The sequence below is a fragment of the Psammomys obesus genome, unplaced genomic scaffold, assembly GCF_907164565.1.
Source record: "Psammomys obesus unplaced genomic scaffold, mPsaObe1.curated_primary_1811, whole genome shotgun sequence".
Lineage (NCBI taxonomy): Eukaryota > Metazoa > Chordata > Mammalia > Rodentia > Muridae > Psammomys > Psammomys obesus.
The window spans coordinates 1285811-1310457 of record NW_026589137.1 but is presented as its reverse complement, the minus strand read 5'-3'; the positions used below and the strand labels follow the sequence as shown (position 1 = coordinate 1310457).

Here is a 24647-nt window from a genome sequence, read left to right as displayed (position 1 = left end):
CCCAGTTTTCTGAGAAAGCACAATATTTATTTCCAAAGTGGTTGTACAAGTTGCCTGCTCTTTGATCACTCACCCTTGGTGATGTAGCCTTGTCAGGCCAAGGAGGAAGAGGATACAGGCAGTCCTGATAAGACTTAACAAGCTATGGGCAGATAGCAACGTGGAGAACTCCCCCTTTCAGTGGACTAGGGGAAGGGGATAGGTGGGAAGAGGTAGGGCAGGTTGGAGTAGGGGAAGTTGAGGGAGGAGGCTTCAATAGAAATATATAATGAATAAATTGTGAAAAACATTAAAAATGGAAAAAAAAAGATGTAATTAAAACTACCCTTCCAGCTCCAAGCACTTCAGTTAAAGGCTACTCAGCTTGCATATAAATGTATGAAAGACATAAATGCACGTACAAGCATACTTTCTGTACTTCTTGGTCTCAGTAAAGTAACATTTACTCGAGACACTAAAAAACAAGCTGTTTTCTGCTTGGTCTCCCTTCTGTTGATACTGTATAGCTCATATGTCTACTACCTGAAATAGAAGCTGCAGCAATTATCAGTTTGATTTGGGAAGGGATACCTCATACTGGGTTGTTTTGGTATTCATTCACAAATAGTTTGCGCTTAAACACGTCCAAAATGTCTGTAAGCATTATTATTATTTTATTTTATTTTTTTTCTAAAATGAAATAGCCCATAGCACATCCGTATAATTTTGCTTGTTCATGCTATGGAGAAATAAATAGCTGGTGTTTCAAGATGCTTTGCCAGAGTAAATGGAGATGGTATGGAGACACAGGTAGTTGGTATTTCAAGATACTTTGCTTTGAGTAGTTGGCAGGAATGATCAGGTCAAATAATGTTCTTTTCATGATCAAAGTCCTTTAAATATCAGATTACAGGATCACATTGGAGCATCAGATGGGTGATTGCAAATGGCAAGCTTAAATCTTAAAGCCAGCCTTTGTGAGTAAGACATTTTACATAGGCGTGTGTTTCCTCAATAATTACTTGGAATCTGTTTTTCTGTCTCTGTTAACATTCTCATTCTGGAGTGGTTTTATACACACAATCCTGGGGAATTATGGCTGGAGCAAGTTTTACTTTCACTATGACAAATGCTTGACACAGCCTGTAGTTTCTGATCTACTGCAAAAAAGCATACAAACATTAAAGCATTCTTAATCCTGTTTGTTCACTTTATTCATTGTGCTCTATGGGAGTGTTTTGAGGGAGAAATAAAGGGACAACAAAGGAATTCAGGTAGTCTTGTTCGTTTTCCTCATTCTTGTGGGCTTTGCTGTGTGTTATAGCAAAAGACTACTCCCATCTCTGATCACTTGGCACAGTCCCCTTGGGCCTATTGATTCAAACTTCAGCACCGAGGACATCTAACAACTGGTGAGGCAACTTCTGATTCTCTTTGCCTCCCTGGGAGGAAGACATTAAGAGGGGTTTTCAAGAGCAAGAGCCCTGGTCCACTGTAACTGTCATATGATATAAAGGTGATGTAAATGTGATGCCTTTTTATACTTGGATTTGTCATGATAAAACAAAAGAAGAAAAGATACAACTGTGCCTTGCAATTAGGTGGAAAAGGATGCTGGGTAAAAGGCCAGTGATTCAGATGTAAATGTGCTTTTTTACATTTTAAAGTGTTAAATACTCACCATTCTCTATATATTTGATTATCTGAGGGTAAATTGTATGAATTCATACTATCTTTAAATAAATAAGGAACAAAGTTAAACAATTATTTTTATTTATGTATTTATTTCGTGGTGTGTATGTGCTTGAGTGTATATGTATGGGTACATGCTTGCCACAGTACATGCGTGGAGGTCAGAGGACAACTTTCAGGAGTTGTGAGTCCTGGCTATCAAACTCAGGTCAACAAGCTTGGTGTCAACTGCCTTAACCTGCTGAGCCCTCTCACCAGCCCCCAGACCTGATTCTTAACAGTATCTGGGGATTGTCTGACTATTGTTCAGATATGGTAGCTGGCAAGACATTTAAGGTTTTAGTTCAAATAAACAGCCCTACTGCTATGAGTGTATTTTTCAAGTGGATCTTTGTTGCATTTCTCATTTTAGGTATTCAAGAGACGGTATTTTTACTTGACTCAACTTCCTGATGGTTCATATATTCTCAATTCTTATAAAGATGAGAAAAATTCCAAAGAATCTAAAGGTTGCATCTACTTGGATGCCTGTATTGATGTTGTTCAGGTAAGGCTATTGCATAGTCATTCTTTGTCTTTCTCCAAGCAGATTGTTAATTAACTAATAAAAACCTAAACATTCTTTTACTTTTGGTTGGGGGCATCTCCACTCCTCAAACACCTATATTAGAAATCTGTAAATCTTCTCAGTATACCACTCTCATTCAGTGCTGGTATTTAAAGGTCTATCAATTCCATTTGAGTCTGATTCTGAAGTGCTTCTTGATTCATACTTTGTTTTCATTTTCCTTGAGTTTTCTCTGGGTACCCTTGTATGCTGCCTGCCCTAGAATTCTGCTGTCTTTTTTGTTTTAAGATTTCCTTTATTATCGTTATTTTTTTTTATTATGTGTACTTGTGCATGCCGTTGTGTATACATGCGTACAGGTGCCTATGTAGCCTAGAAGAGGGCATTTGATTTACAGGCAGGTATGCTCTGCCTAAGGTAGGTGCTGAGAACTGGTCTTAGGTACTCCGCATAAACAATGTCTACTCCTAAACACTAAGCCATCTCTCTGTCCCCAACTCTAGCCTTCCTACCTCCTAATTTGCTGTTTTACTTGAGTCCATCTTACTGAGACATAGAATGGACCCTTCACTTCTCTGTCCAAAATGTTTGGATCCTATCTCACAGAGGAAAATATAAAGCTCTAATCATGCAATTCAAGGCCCATGATGATTTGCCCTTAGCTTATTGTCTAGTTTCATTTCTTTACATTCCTGTATAAATCCGTGTTCTGATCACAATAAGTTGTGTATTCTGGGGAGTTAAGGCACATTTGTGGCTTCCTTGTTTCTTACTTATTGTTCTGATACTGGGAACTGAACCCAGGGTTTTGTGCATGCTAGGCAATGGCAATATCCTTAGCCCGTGTTTTATTTTGACACAAAGCCTTGTTAAATTATCTTATATTCTAAAGCTCAGTTTCAGTTCCATTTCAGCCTTGAAGTACTTTCTGTTTCCTTCTTCACCCTCATGTCCTCCAGTGGAATCCAGCTTCATGTCCCCTGGGCTATCCTTTGGCTGTTTCCTTTATCAAAATCCCACTTTAAATTGTGTTTTGTTACTTTTGGGGGTTGGGTTGCAGGAGACCTCATCTCACTCATTCCTGTATCTCCTATAATAATTAATAAGGCTGTGAACACCTTAGGGAGTTAACAAATGCTCATTAATTTGAATTCCAGGAGCTATAGGCAAAGGTCAGGTGGGAAAGAGAAGGCAGAGAAGGTATTTGAATAGTAAGTCAAATTGACCACGAGAAGAAGTCTTATTCGGTGCTATGGCACTGCAATTCAAATAGGAGTCTTGAGCTGATTAAGAGACAGTGGTAATTAGTTCCGTAACTTCAATTTATCCAAGTGATTATTTTCAAAACTTTAATGTCAGATTAATAAGATCCAAGTACTCTACCAATAAGATTGCCATAAGATTTGAACAACAACAACAACAACAAAAAAAAAAAAAAAAACCAACTGTGACTGGGTAAATTCCACATGCTTTTTATTTGGTTTGGTTTTGTGCGCACAGTGTTGGGGCTGGAACTTCAGTTCTTGGTACATCCAGCAAGTGCTCACTGTGTGAGCATGAGCCCCAGCACATAATAATTACACCTTTAGGTTTTACTCAAAGAAAAGAGAGGCACACAGATTTCTGGATTTTTTTCAATCAGCCCGAATCCATTGACCTTTCTTTGTAGTGTTTCCACAGCCATCTATTTCTGATTCCCTCTCCCTAGCTTTTTCACTTGCATAAATTTTTACGACTTGCTACGCTGTTTTAATTTTATCCTTGTCTATACTTTGAGGATAAAAAAGAGGAACTTGGTTGGTTTCTTCTTGAATAATGACCACGCCTTTCTTGAAATGATTGCTGAAACACTGGAGAGGGGATAGTATGCCTCTTCTTTTGTCAGAGAAGGTGATAAAAGAAAAAAATAATGTGTTATTAGGCTTGAAGACCAGATGTTTTTTTTTCTTTTTATTCTAATATTTGGTGTGGGCCACTTCACATATTTTAAATAGAGCCACAGTTTGATGTGAAACAGTTATGACCTTTTTTTTACCCTAGGATTGAATTTGATATTGTTCATATTGAAGTGAATAGGATATCTGTGTTAATGAAAAAATATAAAAGAAGCAGTGTATTTTGTTTCAGGTCACATTTTAGCTTGCTTCTAACATTTAGTTTTGAAAGTCTATAAATAAAGCAAAAAACAATTTTCAAGTGAACATAGCAAAATGCATTGTTTAATGGTGATGGTTTGGTTTTCTAAATATGAAGGGTACCAAAGGCTTTAAAGGACTTATGCTGACTTTGTCTATATTCCATTTTGTTCAGTTCTGGGAGGAGCACCAAAGATGGTTTTGATGTGGACTGGGAATTTCTATATTTTAATGAAAGAAGCAATTATTTTGTGAAAGTGTTGGTGTACATATAGGATGAGCTGAGATAAAATTAAATAAAGGAGTGCAATTAATATTAAATTAATTACATTAATCTAATTGAACTGTTGTTTCCCTTTTTTCCCTTCTCTAGTGCCCCAAAATGCGCCGTCATGCTTTTGAACTCAAGATGTTAGATAAGTATAGTCATTATCTGGCCGCTGAAACTGAGCAGGAAATGGAGGAATGGTTGATAATGTTGAGAAAGATTATTCAGATCAATACTGACAGTTTAGTGCAAGAGAAAAAGGAGACAGTAGAAGCAATACAAGGTAAGGATTTTGCAGTGAGTAATTCACTCTTATGGTAAAGGTCTTATTTTTAATCCATGGGAAATATCCTTTGTGCTAGCTGAAGATAGACCCTTAATATTGAAGACTAACTTGCATCTTTATGAAGAGTGACTGACTTCAGGATTGGCTTTTAAAAGAGTTGGTACTGCATGGGACCTGATGCTTAAAATACAACGGTGTTGAAATGGATAAGAAATTTATGGCAGATTTCCAAAAGTCCATTAAAGTTTCCCTTGTGCTTTCATAATCACAATTCTTTGCCATAAATCTAGTAGGAAAGGAGGGGGTAGGAGAGAGGGATAGTTCTTTTAAGTGATTAGTAATAGTCTGTATGGTTTGGAACATCTGCTTTTAATGAATTTGCAGATGATGAAACTAGCAGCCAAGGAAAAGCTGAGAACATCATGGCCAGTTTGGAAAGAAGCATGCATCCGGAACTGATGAAGGTATATCTTTCTTATGGCAGCTTGCCTTCCACTGACATAATGTAGGGCAAGCTAGTAAGGTTTTAGTGCTAGGTGTCATTTGGAAATCTTACTTTCAAGTTCAATACATCACCAAATTGGTTAAATAGGTAGAGAAAAAAGATGCATTTTAAATGATGGACTTGGAAGTGTCCACTTTCAGTGTATAAAACTTTTTTTTCTTTTTTTCTAGACACCAAAAAAATACATATAAGATTTTGTAACCTTTATCTATTTTATCGATTTTTATTCAACTGTTTGATATGCATCATTAAATAAATATTTTTCTTTTAATGGGCTAATGATGCAGCACATGGAAATGGTATTCAATCCAGTGACACATGCTAATTTCTTCTGTAAATTAGGTGAATAATTTACTCACATAAAGACTTTGGGGAACAGCTATTATTTGTGTTATTCACCCCTTCTTTGTAGAATTCGAAATGAATAAATTTTTGAAAGTAAACAGTTATTACCATGTGTGCTCTATGTTATAATAAATTAAAAGTTATAAGCCACTTATTCATTTCAATCTTTGTTGGGCCTACTTACATTTTTACTTTATTCATTTCCATAGACTAGTGATACAAACTTAGGTCTGTTTTTCTCTTTTAAACCCACCCCTCTCTTAAAAATTTAAAAACATGCCATCAGCCTTCATATGGAGTGAATAAAATATATTTTATTGGCAAAAAAAATTTAAAACATTTTTCAAATATTGCAGATGTACTCATGACCACATGGTCTGTGCTTTCTATGATTTTATGGATTTTGGTTGAATCCTTTTCGTAGCTTTTAGTCATTCTAGACTGTGTAGTTCATTATATTCCCTAAAACAAATTCAGAATTGTATGTGATATCTCATGACCAGCACTATGGAGATATCAAATATGGCATTGTTCTCCTTTATTTCTTCTTTGCATCCAAAGTCTTTTTCTTTTCTTTTCTTTTTTTTATTAGTTACATTTTATTAACTCTGTATACCAGCTGTATCCCACTCCCTTATTCCTGCCCAATTCCACCCTCCCTCCCTCAGCTCCTTCCTGCCCCTTTCCAAGTCCACTGATTGGGGAGGACCTCCTCCCCTTTCGTCTGGCCCTGTTTTATCAGGTATCTTCAGGACTGGCTGCAAAGTCCTCCTCTGTGGCCTAGCAGGGCTGCTCCTCCCTTGGGGGGTGGGGAGGTCAAAGAGCCTGCCATTGAGTTCCTGTCAGAAATAGTCCCTGTTCCCCTTACTATGGGAAACCAAATGGTAAAGTCTTTTAATTTTTTTTACACTAAGTGGAAAATGTAGAATATTTTAGGTCTTATGGAAATGTGTAAGAATCAGATCTGCATCCTGAGTGAAGAAACCTAAAAGCAAAAAGACACACATGGTATAAACTCACTTATAAGTAGATATTAGACATATAGGATAAACATAGTAAACTCTAGTCCTAAGGCAGCTAAACAACAAGGAGGACCCTAGGGAAGAGACTTATTCCTCATTGAGAAGGGAAAAAAAGATAGACATCGGACATAGGAGAAGATAAGGAACAGGATATGAACCTTCAACAGGGGACCTCTGAAAGACTCTACCCAGCAGGCTGTCGAAGCAGATGCTTTAACTCATAGCCAAACTTTGAGTAGCGTTCAGGGAATCTTAGGGAAGAAAGGGGAGATAGTAAGACCTGGAGGAGACAGGAACTCCACAAGGAGACCAATAGAGCCCCCAAACCTGGGCCCAGTGGGTCCTGCAGAGACCAATACTCCAACCAAGGACCATGCATGGAGAAGACCTAGACCCCCTGTTCATAGGTAGCCCATAGGCTACTCAGTCTCCATGGGAGTACCCTAGTAAGAGGAGCAGGGGCTGTCTCTGGCATGAACTCAGTTTCCTGCTTTTTAATCACCCCCCCCCCTTGTAAGGTGGCCTAACTAGGCCACAGAGAAAGAGGATTCAGACAGTCCTGATGATACCTAATAGGCTAGGGTCAGATAATAGGAGAGGAGGACCTCCTGTATCAGTGGACTAGGGGAAGGACATGGGGTATGGGGAGAGGGAGGGAGGGAGCTACAGCAGGGATGCAAAGTGAATTAATTATAATAAATACTACTACTACTACTACTACTACTAATAATAATAATAAATTAAAAAAAGAATCAGATCTGTATTTTATTATGAGTCTCAATGATGGTGATACATTTCTCAGCCAGTCAAGATTTGTTTTTTTAGCTATATTACATATATGGAAACAAAGAACTGTATATTGTGTAAATGATCTGTATATGTATAAATGATATAGTTAACTGGTATTTAGTATTGTTTTGATGGAAATGTAGTAATATTATGTATTTTTAAATTTTAGTATGGCAGAGAAACAGAACAGCTGAACAAACTCAGTAGAGGAGATGGAAGACAGAATCTCTTTTCTTTTGACTCGGAAGTTCAGGTATTGATCTATTTCTAACTCAAACTTGAATGAAATGCTTAAATCATTGATTTTTGACCACCAGCATGGAAAGCAGATTGTTTTGGATTAGTCTTACTCACTTTAAACATGTACTTTGACTGATTTCTCATTTAAGAGGACTGTCACTAGCATGGGACAGAATATATATATCTTTTCCTCAGTCCCTTAGCTCCTTTCATCTTGATGCTCACCACAGCTAAATTAAACAATGCCTAAAGATAATTTTAGTGTTCTGTGAATCCATTAAGTGTAGCTGAGACCTAGTGGCTATGAATATCTGCAATATAAAGAGTACATAATTTAATGGAATATGGATTTTTCCATTTGATATTGGTATAAAGACCAGGAAAAGTGTGTAGTATATGACTATTATAACTTTCCTAATTAAGACCATTTCACAAGATTATTTGGTGGAGTGAAGTTATTGCCTTCTTTCACTTTTTTCTATATGAAACTTCTTTCAAACAGTTTGTTTTCCTCTAATTGAGTTTTAATTGTGGCCAGAAACTGAAAAGTGTGTATGTATAATGTATACATTAATAAAATTGCCATGTAAACTTGATATTGTGTGGTGTGTATGTGTGATATATGCTTGTGTATGAGCGAGGGTCTGTATACACCTTTCTGTACATCTGTGAAGGCTGGAATTTGATTTGGAGCATCTTCCTCTAGCATCTTCTGTTTTGAAATGGATCTCTCACTGAACCTGGAGCTCACGGTTTTAGCTAGATTGGTTAGCAAGCCCCTGGGATCCACCTGTCTCCTGTCTCCAGGCTTCCCTCCAGCTCTGTCCTATAGGTGTAGTTGTAACAGGCTTTTGTGAGGCTATCGAGGCTCTCACCTCAGCAACTCATGCTTGCACTGTAGGCATTTTACCCAGTGATCTTAGCACCAGCAAATTATTTTTTTAAATAATTTCTATTTTACCCATAGCAATATTATATATTATTTTACTTTTATATATTATTTTATTATACATGCATATGTAATACATACATACATACATGCTGGTGAGGTGTTCCACTTAGTAAAGGTGCTTGCCACCAAGCCTGATGACTTAAATTTCGGGGACCCATTTAAAGGTGAGAACTGTAGAAAATTGTCTTCTGACCTTCATGCATGTGCTATTGCACACACACACACACACACAAACACGTACACATACACACACACACACACACCACAAGACACAGACACATGACACAGATACACAGAAACACTCGGTAAGTAAATGTGATAAAAAATAGAATAGCAAGTTTGCAAGACGGCAGCTCTGGCATACTCATTCAAAAATGTACATGTTGCAAGCATGACTGAGCATTTGCTTGCCCTCAGAGATTGGGCTGTAACTAGACATGTCAGGTTCTTTGAGCACAAAGGAGGCAATTGATGGTGGCTGAAACTAAACCCAGTATCTTTAAAAACTTGTGGTGTAGTGTTTTTGTGGTTATGAAACTGAACTTATTTTGTGTTTATTGGTGAGCTACAATGAGAAAAAACCCACAACTATGATAAATCTTTAAGGCACAAACAAATTGAATTTAGCGTTGGTTGTGGAAGGTCAACTTACCACAGAGTAATCCATGTTGGTTAAGTAGAAAAGGTAAAATGCTATCCCATAATTTCAACTTCCTTTTTGGCTCACATTCCAATGTAGAGAGAAAAGATTTTTGCTGTGATTTAGGGAATAATGAAATGCTACTTTGACTGAAGGGGTATGGATCAAACTTTGAACTGTGGGGGAAGGCCATATATCTCAACATTAATACTTGAGGGCCTTAGAAAGGAAAACATTTGGGGGCTGGAATGTTTTGGCCCAGTTACTGTTCACATTCACATTCATCTGTGATTAAGACAGAAAAGAGAGCAAATAAATGGGCAGAAATTAGAGTTGATCTCCATGGCAATGGCTTGCCTCGCCTGGCTTCGTAGATAAGTGTTCAAAAGGGAGCTGCCTAGTTCCACACTTGCATTATTTTTGTAGATAAAGAAACTCAGAGTGGGAAACCCTACACTCAGGTACAAATTTTACACATTAAACCCTTTTAAGGGAGATTTTGTTAAAGACATAGGCTGAGTCAAAACGGCTATAATTATCTAAGAGTCTTCAGGTATAATACCTGTCTTGGGCTACTTAGGTAACCGAGGGGAAAAAAATCTTATATTTCTTGGCATGACTGTTCCTTCTTGGCAACAGGCTCTGATCAAACTCATTTTGAGTCATTTCTCCCCTACCAGGCCTATGGCCTTAATGAAAGTGTAAGTTGTATCATAATTTACACTTGACTACCTGTTTGCAAATACAATAAACAGAGGTACTTAGTCTGTGTGAGCTTGGGGAGCTGCAGAGTTTTCTAGAGGTTTCTCTGAGGAGACACAGATGCCTACACTACTCAGAGGAACTGACTTTTCTTTAAAAATTGTATTTTTCTTGAAATACTAGTACTTTAAAAAATGTATCTTTTATGGCAGTTAGGGCACATCCCTTAGTTCTGTTAGAAGCTGAGCTCAAGTTTATCTGCCTCTTAGGAAGAAGCTCCTCTCTCTGTTCATCATTTAAATGTAGTGGTCATCCTGGGTTCCAGGCTTGGCCGCCTCGCACTGACTTTTAAATCTTTACCCTGAACCCAGACCTCTCTTAGTTTTCCAGCCACCTGCTAATCACCTCAAACTCAAAACATCCCTAACTGAATTTTTCATTTCTATTCACTCTTCCCCTCAAATCTATCATTCATCAGTATGATAAAACCAAGTTGTTTTGTTGTTGTTCTTGTTTTGTTGTTGTTGTTGTTGTTTGTTTTTAAGACAAGGTTTCTCTGTGTAGCCTTGGCTGTCCTGGACTCATTTTTGTAGACCAGACTGGCCTCGAACTCACTGAGCTCCACCTGCCTCTGCTTCTCAGAGTGCTGGAATTACGTGTGTGTGTCACCAACGCCTGGCCCAAAACTAAGTTTTTAATGTTGTTGTGTATGTGATCTTTGTCTGACACCACTGTGTTATTCTTGTAGGCGTTCAAACTTATTCCTGTCAGTTTGACCTCCTGAAAAACTTGTTAGGTAAACAAATTCTACCATCACTAAGGTTATGTTTTATGAAGAATAGGAAGGAAAAAAAGCCAACTAAATAGATTCTAAAAAAAAAATCTATTAAAGGCTCATGCTTTTAATCCAAGCACTCCAGAAACAGGCAGGTGGATCTGTGAGCTTGAGGTCAGCCTTTTCTCCAGAGTGAGTTTCAAGACAGCCAGGGATACACAGACAAACCTTGTCTCAAAAAAGAAACATAATAATAATAATAATAATAATAATAATAATAATAATAGTAATAGTAATAATAATAATAAATCTGAGAAAGGGCATTAGACTGTCAGGTTATATGCAAGTTTTTTTTTTTCAGGGAGTTGGGGAAATACTTTGGGCAGGGTTCCTCATTGAGCAGCAAGCACAAAGACCCTTTGGTGAGAGGGTGGCTAGATGTACTAGAAAAATAACCAATGAAGGGTGTGTCATTTAAAGCAGTAAAATGGTGGGGAAAGGCAAAATACTAAAAGACAAGGTCACAAATGAGGGGAAGGAGAGTTCCAGAGCCAAGCCATGTAGAGTAGGGTTTTGTAGGTAAAAGTGTAGATTTCTGATGTGTTCATTGCTTTAGGTCAGATTCTCATTATCTCCATCTGAAAATTCTCTCTCAGTGCTTGCAAGCTGCTATAAAGTCTCCTGAAAAGTCTGATTGTTTGAAGACTGGATGGAGCTATCTGTTGCCATCTCTATTATACTGATCTGGACATGTATAAATCAGTGTAGTATGAATCCTGTCTTTATAAATAAGTCATACTATCTGTTTTGCAGAGGTTGGACTTTTCAGGAATTGAGCCTGATGTAAAGCCATTTGAAGAAAAGTGCAATAAGCGTTTCCTGGTGAATTGCCATGATTTAACATTCAATATCTTGGGTCACATTGGTGACAGTGCAAAAGGACCACCCACAAATGTATGTATGAACTTTCTTTCTACTGCCCTGGATCCAGCATATTAAAGTACTTTTATTTTTTATTTTTTTATAACAGTGGACTAATTGGCAGGACGAAAATTCCAGTGTTACGTATTATGATAAATTTGACATGAAGAATTTAATCTCTTTCTTTGGCCAGAATACAAATGTACTCTCATCTTGAGAGGATTCCTGTTAAGTCTTACCTACTTGGAGTAGCAGATGGAGAATATGCTTCCTTTTCCAGAGTGGCATGCCTCCAGAACCTAGAAAAATTCCCCTCCCACTGGATTTGACTAAAGAATAAGATTTCCGTTGAAAAATTGGTTCATAGAGATGAATTAGTATCCCCAAACCCTGGTGAGACATAGTTGCTATGCAGTCTCCTAGGCTCATTCAGTGTTCTATAGAATGAAATCTACTTTCAGTCTGTGTACACATTAGGTGTCATGAATTGACATGGTTGGAAATACCATTGTAAATGTCATATTTCTTTTGTGTTTCTAGTTTCAAAAATATCAAGTAACAACTGATTCTTTCACAATACACCAGAACACTTTTCTGCCTGTAAAGGGTTAATCTTTATGCCATCTGGCATGAAATTTCTCTGTGACCAGCTTTCAAATGCCATCTGTAGGGAGGAATCATGTCTTACAAATTTGCTGATGGGGCAGAGTATTTTTTTTTCAGTAATTTGCTGTTTACTGATTCTAGCTCTTATGAAAGGTATAGTCTAGTACATTGCAGTATACCAGAAAGGTTAGCATTGTTTTTGGAGTCATGTTCAGTAAATGTATAGAGATGTAAGTTTTATTCATAGATCAATTTTTCTTTAGATGAAACTTTTGAATTCTACTCATCTTTTAAAAATAACTTTAATTTTTGTGCATTCATAACTTGGGAATTTGTCCCTAACAAAATTAAAATCTGACAAGTTTTTCATTTCTGAATGCCTTTCCTATTGTTCTGTGCAGAATGACAATAGTGCACTTTTAATTAAATATTAAACTGAGAAGGTAACACAATAAACTCTAACTTGAAAAAAATTCATTTTGCAGTTTACTTCCCAAAGTCTTAGTTTTAAAATGTGAAATGTCCTCATTCCTAGGTTGAGCCCTTTTTCATCAACCTTGCCTTATTTGATGTAAAGAACAACTGTAAAATTTCAGCCGACTTTCATGTGGACCTGAACCCACCATCTGTGCGTGAAATGCTGTGGGGGACCTCTACCCAACTGGCCAGTGATGGGAATACAAAAGGCTATTCACCTGAGTCGCTTATCCATGGAATCGCCGAGGCTCAGTTATGCTACATAAAGCAGGTGAGCGTTGATCATTAGCTTTTGAAGCATATTCAGAAAAAAAAGAGCTTACTCTCTGGTCCCAGGCAATTTTCTTACAGCATTCAACCTTTCAGAAGATCTGCCTTCAGACGGTCTTTTGCTGGCTGAGGTCGACAATGGGAAATGGAAAGCAATGAACATGTTAATAACATGTTGGCAGAGTGGCATTTTTAAGTGGAACCATGATGTTAAATTCAGAGGGAATGTTTTGTGAAATAAAATGTAAATATAGAGCCACACACACACATGTGAACACAGGTACACACACACACGTTCACACAGGTATGTATTCTAGGTGTGGCAGTGGGTAGCAAAAATGTTTAGTCTCTGAAGCAAAACTGACCCTACATAAGTAAGATCCCTTATAAGTAGGTAATTCTAATGGAGAATAAAAATTATTTTTAAAATTGGTCTTGAAAAAGCAAAAGGAGGAAATTGTAGTGTCACACCTGTAATGTTCCTCCCCAATGGCTGATGCAAATTAACCCCTTTAGAAAGAGCCTAGCAGTTCCTTGGCATTCGGACCTGGCTCATTCTGGAAGCCCAGGGTGCAATCTTCTTAAATATCTCCTAACTGTATAAATATCTCTGAGCCTCTGTTTCAAAATCATTTACATATGCACATGACAAGTGCCTTTATGTTCTTTCATTTTTTTTAATTTATTACAATTTATTCACTTTGTATCCAGCTGTAGCTCCTTCGTTTGTCCCCTCCCAATCCTGCCCTCCTCCCCTCTTCTTTTCCCATGCTCCTCCCCCAGTCCACTGATAGGGGAGGTCCTCTTCCCCTTCCATCTGACTCTAGCCTATCAGGTCTCATCAGAACTATCTGCATTGTCTTCCTCTGTGGCCTGGTAAGACTGGCCCCCCTCAAGGGGAGGTGCTCAAAGAGCCAACCATTGAGTTCATGTCAGAGGCAGCTCCTGTTTCCCTCACTGGGGAAACAACTTGGATACTGAGCTGCCATGGGTATATCTGAGCAGGGGTTCTATGGTTATATCCATGAATGGTACTTGGTTGGAGTATCAGTCTCAGAAAAGGCCCCTGTGCCCAGATTTTTTTTTTTTTTTTTTTTTGCTTTCCTTATGGAGCTGCTGTCCTCTCCAGGTCTTAATATCTCCCCTTTTTTTCATAAGATTCCCAGCACTCTGCCCAAAGTTTAGTTATAAGTCTCATCATCTGCTTTGATAAACTGATGGATAGTCTTTCAGAGTACCTCTGTGGTAGACTCCTGTCCTTTTTCCTGTTTTTTTCCTTCTTTTAATGTCCATCCCAATTGTCTTCCTGAGTGAGGATTGATCATCTTACCTAAGGTCCTCTTTCTTGCTTAGGTTCTTTAGGTGTACAGATTTTAGTATGTTTATCATATATTTGTATGTCTAGTATCCACTTATAAGTGAGAATATACCATGTGTGTCTTTCTGCTTCTGAGATACCTCACTCAGGATGATCTTTTCTCGATCCTACCATTTGCCTGCAAATGTCATGATTTCCTTGTTTTTAATTGCTGAGTAGTATTCCATTGTGTAAATGTAACACAATTTCTGTATCCATTCCTCTGTTGATGGACATCTGGGTGGTTTCCAGATTCTGGCTATTACAAATAAAGCTGCTACGAACATGGCTGCGTAAATGTCCTTGTTGTGTACATGAGCATATTTTGGATATATGCCTAGGAGTGGTTTAGCTGGATCTTGAGGAATCACTATTCCTAATTGTCCGAGAAAGCGCCAGATTGATTTCCAAATGGTTGTACCCGTTTACATTCCCACCAGCAATGGAGGAGGATTCCCCTTTCTCCACATCCTCTCCAGCATGTGTTGTCACTTGAGTTTCAATTTTAGCCATTTTGGTGGTTATAAGGTGAAATCTCAGGGTTGTTTTGATTTGCATCTCTCTGATGGCTTAAGATGTTGAGCATCTCTTTAAATATTTCTCTTCCATTCTATATTCCTCTACAGAGAATTCTCTGTTTAGCTCTGTACCCCATTTTTTTATTTGGGTTACTTGATTTGTTGCTTTTTACTTCTTTAGTTCTTTATATATTCTGGTTATTAGCCCTCCATCAGATAGAGGGTTGGTGAAGTTCCTTTCCTAGTCTGTATGCTATCATTTTGTTCTTTGACAGTGTCCTTTGATTTACAGAAGATTTCCAGTTTCATGAAGTCCCGTCTATTGACTGTAGATCTTAGAGCCTGTGGTGTTAGTGTTCTGTTCAGGAAGTTGTCTCCTGTGCCAGTGAGTTCTAGGCTCTTCCCCACTTTTTCTTCTAACCCATTTAGTGTGTCTGGTTTTATGTTGAGGTCTTTGATCCACATGGACTTTAGTTTTGTGCAGGGTGATAAATATGGATCTATTTGCATGTTTCTATATGTAGACATCCAGTTAGACCAGCACCATTTGTTGAAGATTCTGTCTTTATTCCATTGTATGGTTTTGGCTCCTTTGTCAAAAATCAAGTATCCATAGGTGTGTGGCTTTATTTCTGGGTCTTCTATTTGATTACACTGATCCAATATCTGTTTCTATGCCAATACCATGCGGTTTTAATTACTATTGCTCTGTAGTACAGCTTGAGATCAGGGATGGAGCTACCTCCAGACAATCTGTTTTTGTACAGGATTGTTTTGGCAATTCTAGGTTTTGTTTTTTGTTTTTTTTTTCCATATGAAGTTGAGAATTTTTCTTTCATGGTCTGTAAAGAATTGTGTTGGTATTAATGGAAATTGCATTGCTTTTAGCAGGATGGCCATTGTTACTCTGTTAATCTTACCAATCGATGAACAAGGGAGATCTTTCCATCTTCTAATATCTTCTTCAATTTCTTTCTTCAGAGACTTGAAATTATTTTGGAACAGGTCTTTCATTTGCTTCATTAGAGTCACACAAAGTACTTAGTGTTATTAGTGACTATTGTAAAGGGTGTTGTTTCTCTAATTTCTATCTCTGTCCTTTTGTTTTTGGTATACAGGAGGGCTTCTGATTTTTTTTTTTTTTTTTAGTTAATTTTGTATCCAGCCTCTTTGTTGCAGGTATTTTTCACCTGAAAGAGTTCTCAGGTTGAATTTTTGGGTTCGCTCATGTTTACTATCATATCATCTGCAAATAATGATACTTTGACTTCTTCTTTTCTGATTTCTGTCCCCTTGATCTCCTTTAGTTATCTTATTGCTCTAGCTAGGAATTCAAGTATTATGTTGAAGAGATATGGAGAGAGTGGGCAGCCCTCCCTTTTCCCTGATTTCAGTGGGATTGGTTGAAGTTTCTCTCCATTTAGTTTGATGTTGGCTATAGGCTTGCTGTAAATTGCCTTTGCTATGTTTAGCTATGTACCTTGTATCCTTGATCTCTCCAAGACTTTAAACATGAATGCCTATTGGATTTTGTCAAATGCTTTCTTGGCAACTAAGGAGATGATCATATGGTTTTTCTCCTTCAGTTTGTTTATATGGTGGGTTACATTGATGTATTTTCATATGTTGTACCACCCTTGCATGCCTGGGATGAAGCCTACTTAGTCATGGGGGATAATATCTTTATGTGTTCTTGGATTCGGTTTGTCAGTATTTTATTGAGTATTTTTGCATTAATGTTCATAAGAGAGATAGATTTGAAGTTCTCTTTTTTTGGGTCTTTGTGTGGTTTAGGTATCAAGGTGACTGTGGCTTCATAGAGTGAGTTTGATAAAGTTCCATCTGATTCTATTTTGAGGAATAGTTTGAAGAGAATTGGAGGTAGCTCTTCTTTGAATGTCTGGTAGAATTCTGCACTGAAACTATCTGGCCCTGGGGTTTTTTTGGAAGGGAGACTTTTGATGACTCCTTCTATTTCCTTGGTGGATATAGGACTATTCAATCTATTTACCTAATCTTGATTCAATTTTGGTAAATGGAGTCTATCAAGAAAATTGTTCATTTCATTTAGATTTTCAAATTTTGTGGCATATAGGCTTTTGTAGTAAGACCTAGTGATTGTTTGGGTTTCTTCAGTGTCTGTTTTTATGTCCCCTTTTTCATTTCTGATTTTGCTGATTTGGATAGTTTTTCTCTACCTTTTAGTTTGGCTAAGGGTTTATCTTGTTGATTTTCTCAAAGAACCAGCTCTTGATTTCATTGATTCTTTGAATTATTTAATTTATTTAATTCATTGTTTTCAACTCTGAGTTTGATTATTTACAGCAATCCCCTCTTGGTTGTGTCTGCTTCTTCTTTTTTTCCCCCTAGGGCTTTCAGGTTAGCCATTAAGTTTCTTGAATGAGATGTTTCGAATTTCTTCTTGAAGGCACTTAGAGCTATGAACTTTCCTCTTAGCACTGCTTTCATTGTGTCCCATTAGATTGGGTATGTTGTGCCTTCATTTTCATTCAATTCTAGGAAGTCTTCAATTTCTTTCTTTATTTCTTCCCTAACCCAGCTGTCATTGAATAGCACATTGTTCATTTTTCATGTGTGTATATGCTTTTTGCTATTTCTGTTGTTAGTAAGCCCAGGTTTAGCCCATGGTGGTCAGATAGTATACAAGGGATTATTTCAATCTTTTTGTATCTGTTGAGACTTGCTTTGTGACCAACTATGTGCTCTATTTTGGAGAGGGTTGTATGAGTGGCTGAAAGGAAGGTATATTCTTTTGAATTTGGGTGAAAAGTTTTATAGACATCTATTAGGTCCATTTGATTTAGGACCTGTGTAAGTGCCATTATTTTCCTATTTAGCTTCTGTCTTGATGATCTCTCCCTTGGTTAGTGTCGAGTTTTGAAGTCTCCCACTATTATGGTGTTGGGATTGATGTGTGATTTAAGATTTAATAATGTACAAATGTAAGATTTAATAATATACAGTTGTAGGTGCTCTTGTATTGAGGCCTAGATGTTCAGAATTGTAATGTCTTACTGGTGGATTTTTCCTTTGATTACATTGAAGTGCCCCTCCTCATCTTTTTTGATTAATTTTGCTTTAAAATCTATTTTACTAGATATTAGGATAGCTCTGCAGCTTGTTTTCTGGGTCTATTTTATTAAAAAACATTTTCCAGCTCTTTACTGTGAAGTAGTGTTTATCTTTGTTGCAGAGGTATGTTTTCTGAATGCAGCAGAATGTTGAATCCTGTTTCTGCAACCATTCTGTTAGACCGTGTCTTTTTATTGGAGATTTGAGTTCACTGATGTTGATAGGTAATAGTGACCAATAAATGTTGGTTTCTTTTATTGTGGTGTTGGTGGTGTTACTGTGTTTCATTGCTTGTTTTTTAATTTTTGTTGTGAATTTATCTATATCGTATGTTTTCCTGGATATAGCTGTTTTTGTTGAATTGGAGTTTTTCTTCTAGTATCTTCTGTAAGGCCGGGTTGCTGTGTAGTTATTGTTTAAGTTTAGCTTTGTCATGGGATATTTTGTTTTATCCATCTGTGTTGATTGAAAGCTTTTCTGGGTTTAGTAGTCTGTTTTGGCATCTATGGTCCCTTAAAGTTTGCATGACATATGTCCAGGCCCTTCTGGCTTTCATAGTTTCTGATGAGAAGTCTGGCATGATTCTGATAGGTTTACCTTTATATGTTATTTGGCCTCTTTCCCTTGCTGTTTTTAATATTTTTTTCTTTGTTCTGTAGATTTAGTGTTTTGACTATGATGTGATGTGAGGAGTTTCTTTTCTGGTCTAGTCTATTTGGTGTTCTGTAGGCCACTTGTATGTTTATGGACATCTCTTTATGTTGGGAAAATTTTCTTATATGATTTTTTTGAAAATATTTTTGAAACTTGGATCCTGGAATCTTCTTTTTCATTTATTCCTATTATTCTTAGATTTTGTCTTTACATGGTGTCCTTGATTTCTTGGATGTTTTGTGTTTAGAACTCTTCCGATTTTACTTTTATCTTTGAGAGAAGTATCAATTTCTGCAAGTGTATCTTTAGCACCTGAGATTATTTCTTAAATCTCTTTTATTCTATTGGTGATGCTTACTTTTGTGGTTCCTGATCTTTTCTCTAAGTTCTCCAGCTCCAGGGTTTACTCTGTTTATGTTTTCTTTATTGATTCTAATTCTGTTTTCATGCTTTGCACTATTTACTTCATGTGGATTTCTGTTTTTCTACGATAGCTTCTATTTTTTTTTTGTTTCCTGTATATGCCACTGATTCTTGCTTAGTTTCTTTAGATGTACAGAGTTTAGTATGATTATCCTACATTATATGTCTAATAATCCACTTATAAGTGAGTATATACCATATTTGTCTTTCTGCTTCTGGGATACCTCACTAATGACGATCTTTTCCAAATGTCACAAAGGACATAAAGTACCCGGTTTAACTCTAACCAAGCAGGTAAGAGACTTTTATGAAAAAAACTTCAAGTCTCTGAAGAAAGAAATAGAAGTAGATATCAGAAGATCGAAAGATCTCTTATGCTCATGGCTTGGCAGGATTAACATAGTAAAAGTGGCCATTTTACCAAAAGCAATCTGCAGATTCAATGCAATTCCTATCAAATTAATAGCACAATTCTTTACAGACCTTGAGAGAAAAATTCTCAACTTTATATGGAATAGCAAGAAACCGAGAATAGTTAATACAGTCCTCTACAATAACAGATCTTCTGGATATATCTCCGTCCCTGACCTCAAGCTGTTCTATAGAGCAACAGGAATAAAAAGTGTATGCTCCTGACATAGAACCAGGCTGGTGGATCAATGGAATCAAATAGAAAACCCAGAAATAAACCCACACACTTATGGACACCTGATTTTTGAGAAAGATGCCTTTACTTTTTAAAATGAAATTGGAATAAGATAAAGCAGACAGATAGGCAGGGTTACACATATGTTATTTAGCACAAATTAGATATAATTCGGCAAGACAGTATACATGCGCTACTTGGGAGGGTGAGGTAATGGGATCACTAAAGCCTGGAAACTCCAGGCCATCCTAACTAACAGCAAAATGGGTGAATGGAAGGGAGGAATGGGGAAAGTCAGGTAAGAAGGAAGGAGTAGGAAAGAAGGGACATTGAGAGGAGAAAATGGGAAGGAGGGTAAAATAAAACATGGGAAGGGAAGAATAATTGAAGAAAACATTTGAATAAGGAAAGAAATTAAACTGGGGCAAATAAATGCAAATGAGACACTGGTATAGATAGAAGACATGAATGTTGCAGATGAAACTTTTTGGAATGTTTCCACTAACCAAAAGGCTACGGAATGTCATTCTACAGCATCTGAGGTCTCTGTAGAGATTCTCTTACTTTGCTATAATCTGCCTACCTGTTGACTCCACCAACCAATTTGAAAAGTGCCTTGATTTATGAATTCCTTTGTTCCATTTCTGTAAAAGCTTCCCAACACTGTTACCACATTGGAACATGGAATTTTGGTTAACCGGAATCTCTGTTAACAGGCGTTGGTCACTCAATTTGGTTTCACAATAAACTGTCTACTATCCCCTTAAAAAAAGAAATAATGATTAAGATAAAAAGGACTGCATTCAAGATCCAGTGCTCAGCATACCTTCTGCATGGGTAGCTTAGATGGTCTTTTAGCTTACAGATCTAGCAGCATGTCTCCAAGCAATACCAGAAACCAAGTTTTGTGACCTTGATACAGTTTGATTGGCTACTCTATTGGTAATCAGACACCTAATGTGTGTTAAATCGTTTAATCCATATTAAGAAGTTTCTGATATTACTATTACTCTCAGTACCATCACTTCATCGGTTAGAAACCTGAGATGTAGAAAAGATGAGAATTGCCTAAACTGGCCTAAATGGCCAATGTGAACCCAGGCTGTCTTAAATCCTCACCAGAATTTTATATACCTTGATCCATTTTGCTCATGCTTCCTGTTTGGGAATCCATCACCCAGGCTTTCTAGAAGCTCTTTGACTTGGTGGGGGAGGGGTCATTAATAACTCCTCACATTGTTTTCTATTGTATTCTGTCAAACTCAGAAGCTTCCATTTGGAACTAATGAGATAATGTGTTTGAAATGCTTTGAAAACTAGAAAGCAATATTTAACCAACGTGGTAATGCACCAAATACGAAAATAACACTTGGTAAAGACCCAGTGATGGATTATTCTGTTTAAATTCATTTGATGTTCCTTCAAGTGAAAGACAAAAACCAGTGACACAGTATTTAGAGATTTTTTTTATTGGAAATATGAAGGATGACTTGGTTATTCCACATATTCAAAAAAAAATTATATGACTTTATCTGTATCCACATTTGTGCTCTTAGACACATCATAAAGACATTTGGCAAGTTCTAGAGCCTCTGTTTCCTCCATTTACATTGACAGCACCAAAGCTTTTAAACTGCAGAGTTTACCATAAGATTGTTTAAGGGTGCGTATATTGCCTGTATGTGTCCATGTGGGTATATGTACATATGTGTGCATGCAGGTGTAGACGCCAGAAGTCAGCGATAGTGTCGTCCTAAATGACTTTCTACCTTATTTTTCTTTATTCAAACAAATATATTTTTTGTTTCTAATTCCATGTGTGTTGATGTGTGCTTATATGGGTAAATGTGTGTGAATGTCCATGGAGGCCAGAAGAGTGTTAGGCTCCTGAAGCTGGAGATACAAGTAGTTGTGAGTCTCACCCCCAACACGGGTGCTGGGAACTGGCTTCTTGGCCTTTGCAAGAGGAGTATGAGCCAACTTTCTAGTTCCACCACTTTCTTTTTTGAGTCAGCATCTCTTAGTGACCTCAGAGCTCTTCCACTCAGCTGGCCTGCTTGACCAGTGAACTCCAGGGATCTACCTGTTTCCTTCCAAGCACTGGGATTACAGATCAACTTCTGACTTTATGTGACTGCAAAACTAAGGTGCTCATGCTTGTGTGACAAATCCTTTACCACTTGGCCATCTTCTCAGCCCCAGATGGTGAGTTTTTATATTATGCAGAACAGCAAAGCGCAGTATTTCTTCTTCACTATATTCAATACAAATTGTGAGTGAACTGTTTGGTACTTAAAGCTACTTTGGAGGTATAGATTGTCTTTAATATATACCAATTAAACCAGACAATGTGTATTAATACTCATTAGGTCTAAAAACTCCCCTTACAAAAGAGCCAAACAGAAGGAGCTTGGCAACATAGTGAGATTCATACTTCAGAGACTTAATGCAGGCGAACCTGTAGCAAAAGCAACCAGTACTACCCTCTGGATATGGTGGTGCAGGCTTAAGATACAGCAGGCTCTAGCATTCAGGTGGCAGAGGCAAGATGATTGCTTTGAGTTCCAACCTATCCTGGGCCATATACATATTGCCCTGTCTTCAAAAACCAAAAGCCCCCAAATAACAAAAATGTTCTACCTATTCCGGGAATCTTGGACATGATCCTATGTTGAATATCAACATTCTGTACTCTGCACACTACAAGATGTCAGTTGCCAAACAGCCATATGTATGTTACATAAAAATATCTAACAGAAGCCATTTCCCTCCCTAGGGAATCTTCTCAGTGACAAACCCACATCCTGAAATTTTTCTAGTTGTGAGAATTGAAAAGGTGCTGCAGGGAAACATCACACACTGTGCAGAACCCTACATCAAAAACTCAGATCCGATAAAGGTAATTTTAAAACATCATTGGTAAATATTCTTGCTTAGTAGAGAACTTACCTTTTAATGTTATTTTAAATGGCATTGTCAGTGACCTTTTTGACGAGAAATAGTATTTGCCGGGGACTTTCCATATTGCTATCAAAAGCTGTACCTATATCCACTCCTGTCTCTGATGCATTGAGGCTAGACAATGAGTGCTTCATAAGTATATTGATGTCAAAGGGCTGCTATTCATTGTGGTACATATCATCCTTTATACTTTCTCAGCATTATTCCTTTCTTTCATGATATGTTGACATATTACATGGTGGGGATTTTTCATTGTCTATATTTTTTTCCTCAGTGTTCTTAAGTGGCAACATTAAAAGTTGACCACTTTTATTATTATCAAAATCTATCGATCATGACACCAGACTGTTGAGAAACTTGAATCATGTCCTCTCATATTATAAATGAGAAATCTGAGATATAGGGAAAAGAAGGATTTGTGAAACAATTCATTCATAGCAGCACAATTTATTTAAGAGCAATCAATCTATTGTATGTTGCATTTTACTGTATTCAAATGATATTTATAAAATGGAAGATGCTGAGAAGACGTGACTAATAGTTGGGGGGGGGGCTTTGAAATGTCCACAAAAGCCTCTAGCATTTTGTATCCCTAGGGATAAGCATCCAGCCAGTACTTTGCAGCCTGTTTAAGCCTTATAGGCAGCTTATCACCTTTGTCATCTCTCATTGCCTATTCAAATAGTGGCTGCTGCCCATCTGAGCATAATTGCATTGACTCTTCTCACTTGTGCCTTATCTTGGGAGGAGAAAGGTCAACTGTATCTAGAACAAACTTCCCCCATGAATAATGAGTATCTGTAAGGAAACACACTTTAGCTAACACTGCTCAAAATGTTCCTAGTAGAGGGCTGTGGTGCGAAGGAGTCTAGCTTCTCTTTAGTCTATCTTCTTAATTGAAGAAAAAGTTGTCAAGCAGAAAACAACATGCCTTTAAGAATTACCTTTTGGGTAGGGATTTGGATCAGTGGTAGCATGTAAGGCTGTGGGTTTGATCTCCAGCATAACATACAAACACACACACACACACACACACACACACACACACACATGATTTAAAAAGAAATACTTTAGTCTTGGAAAATGGGTAGCAAGGATATATTATGTGTTAATATTTGACATATTTATTTACACGAATCTTTCCAGGTTGTTGGTGTGTTATGCTGATGATTTGGGGGAGGTTTGAAGCAGAATCCATAGCAGATTGAACAAATCTAATCTAATTTTCTTCTTTCTAACCATAGACAGCCCAGAAGGTACACAGGACAGCTAAACAAGTATGTAGCCGCCTTGGACAATACAGAATGCCCTTTGCTTGGGCAGCCAGGTTCGTGTAAATGCAGTCACTGTCCCTTCTATTTTTAGTTGTCTATAAAGTTGGGGAACCATGTTTTTATCAATGATTCGGTTGTCCATCTCTGGCAGGTCAGTTGTGTCTTGGGATACTCAGGATATAAAACTTCTTTCTTTAGAATTTGCTGTGCATGCACAACCCCCTTCCAAACTCCTCTTGTGTTTAGGTAGTCTTGTTTTAGGGAAAATTTTTTTGCTAACATTAATCTGATGGACACTACTTAATCTTACATTTTAACACAGCCCATTGCTAATGTGATAGAAAATTTCCCCAGAGAACTAAAATGTGTAACAAATTATGTACAATATGCTCAGTTTTTTCAGAATTGGCTGAGTTCATGGCTTTAAAAACTTTCAGAATCATTCTTGAAAATGTACTAAAAATTTGATGGTGAAGAATGCAGTCATAAAGTACAAGCTTATAATTAATAGGTTTTCTTGTTTCCTGGTGACATATTCAGCCAATCCTT

General features: G+C 37.3%; 1 protein-coding gene across 1 annotated transcript in view; it reads left to right on the top strand.

Moving 5' to 3' along the window:
- Nucleotides 1–24647, top strand: part of Dock11 (dedicator of cytokinesis 11) — a 210185-nt gene that overhangs the window by 74501 nt on the left and 111037 nt on the right. Inside the window, exons 7-14 of the mRNA XM_055604932.1 lie at nt 2084–2218; nt 4748–4925; nt 5313–5392; nt 7759–7842; nt 11712–11852; nt 12961–13173; nt 22640–22762; nt 24069–24151. Of these exons, the coding sequence (XP_055460907.1) occupies nt 2084–2218; nt 4748–4925; nt 5313–5392; nt 7759–7842; nt 11712–11852; nt 12961–13173; nt 22640–22762; nt 24069–24151 (1037 nt within the window). The remainder of the gene's footprint in view (nt 1–2083; nt 2219–4747; nt 4926–5312; nt 5393–7758; nt 7843–11711; nt 11853–12960; nt 13174–22639; nt 22763–24068; nt 24152–24647) is intronic.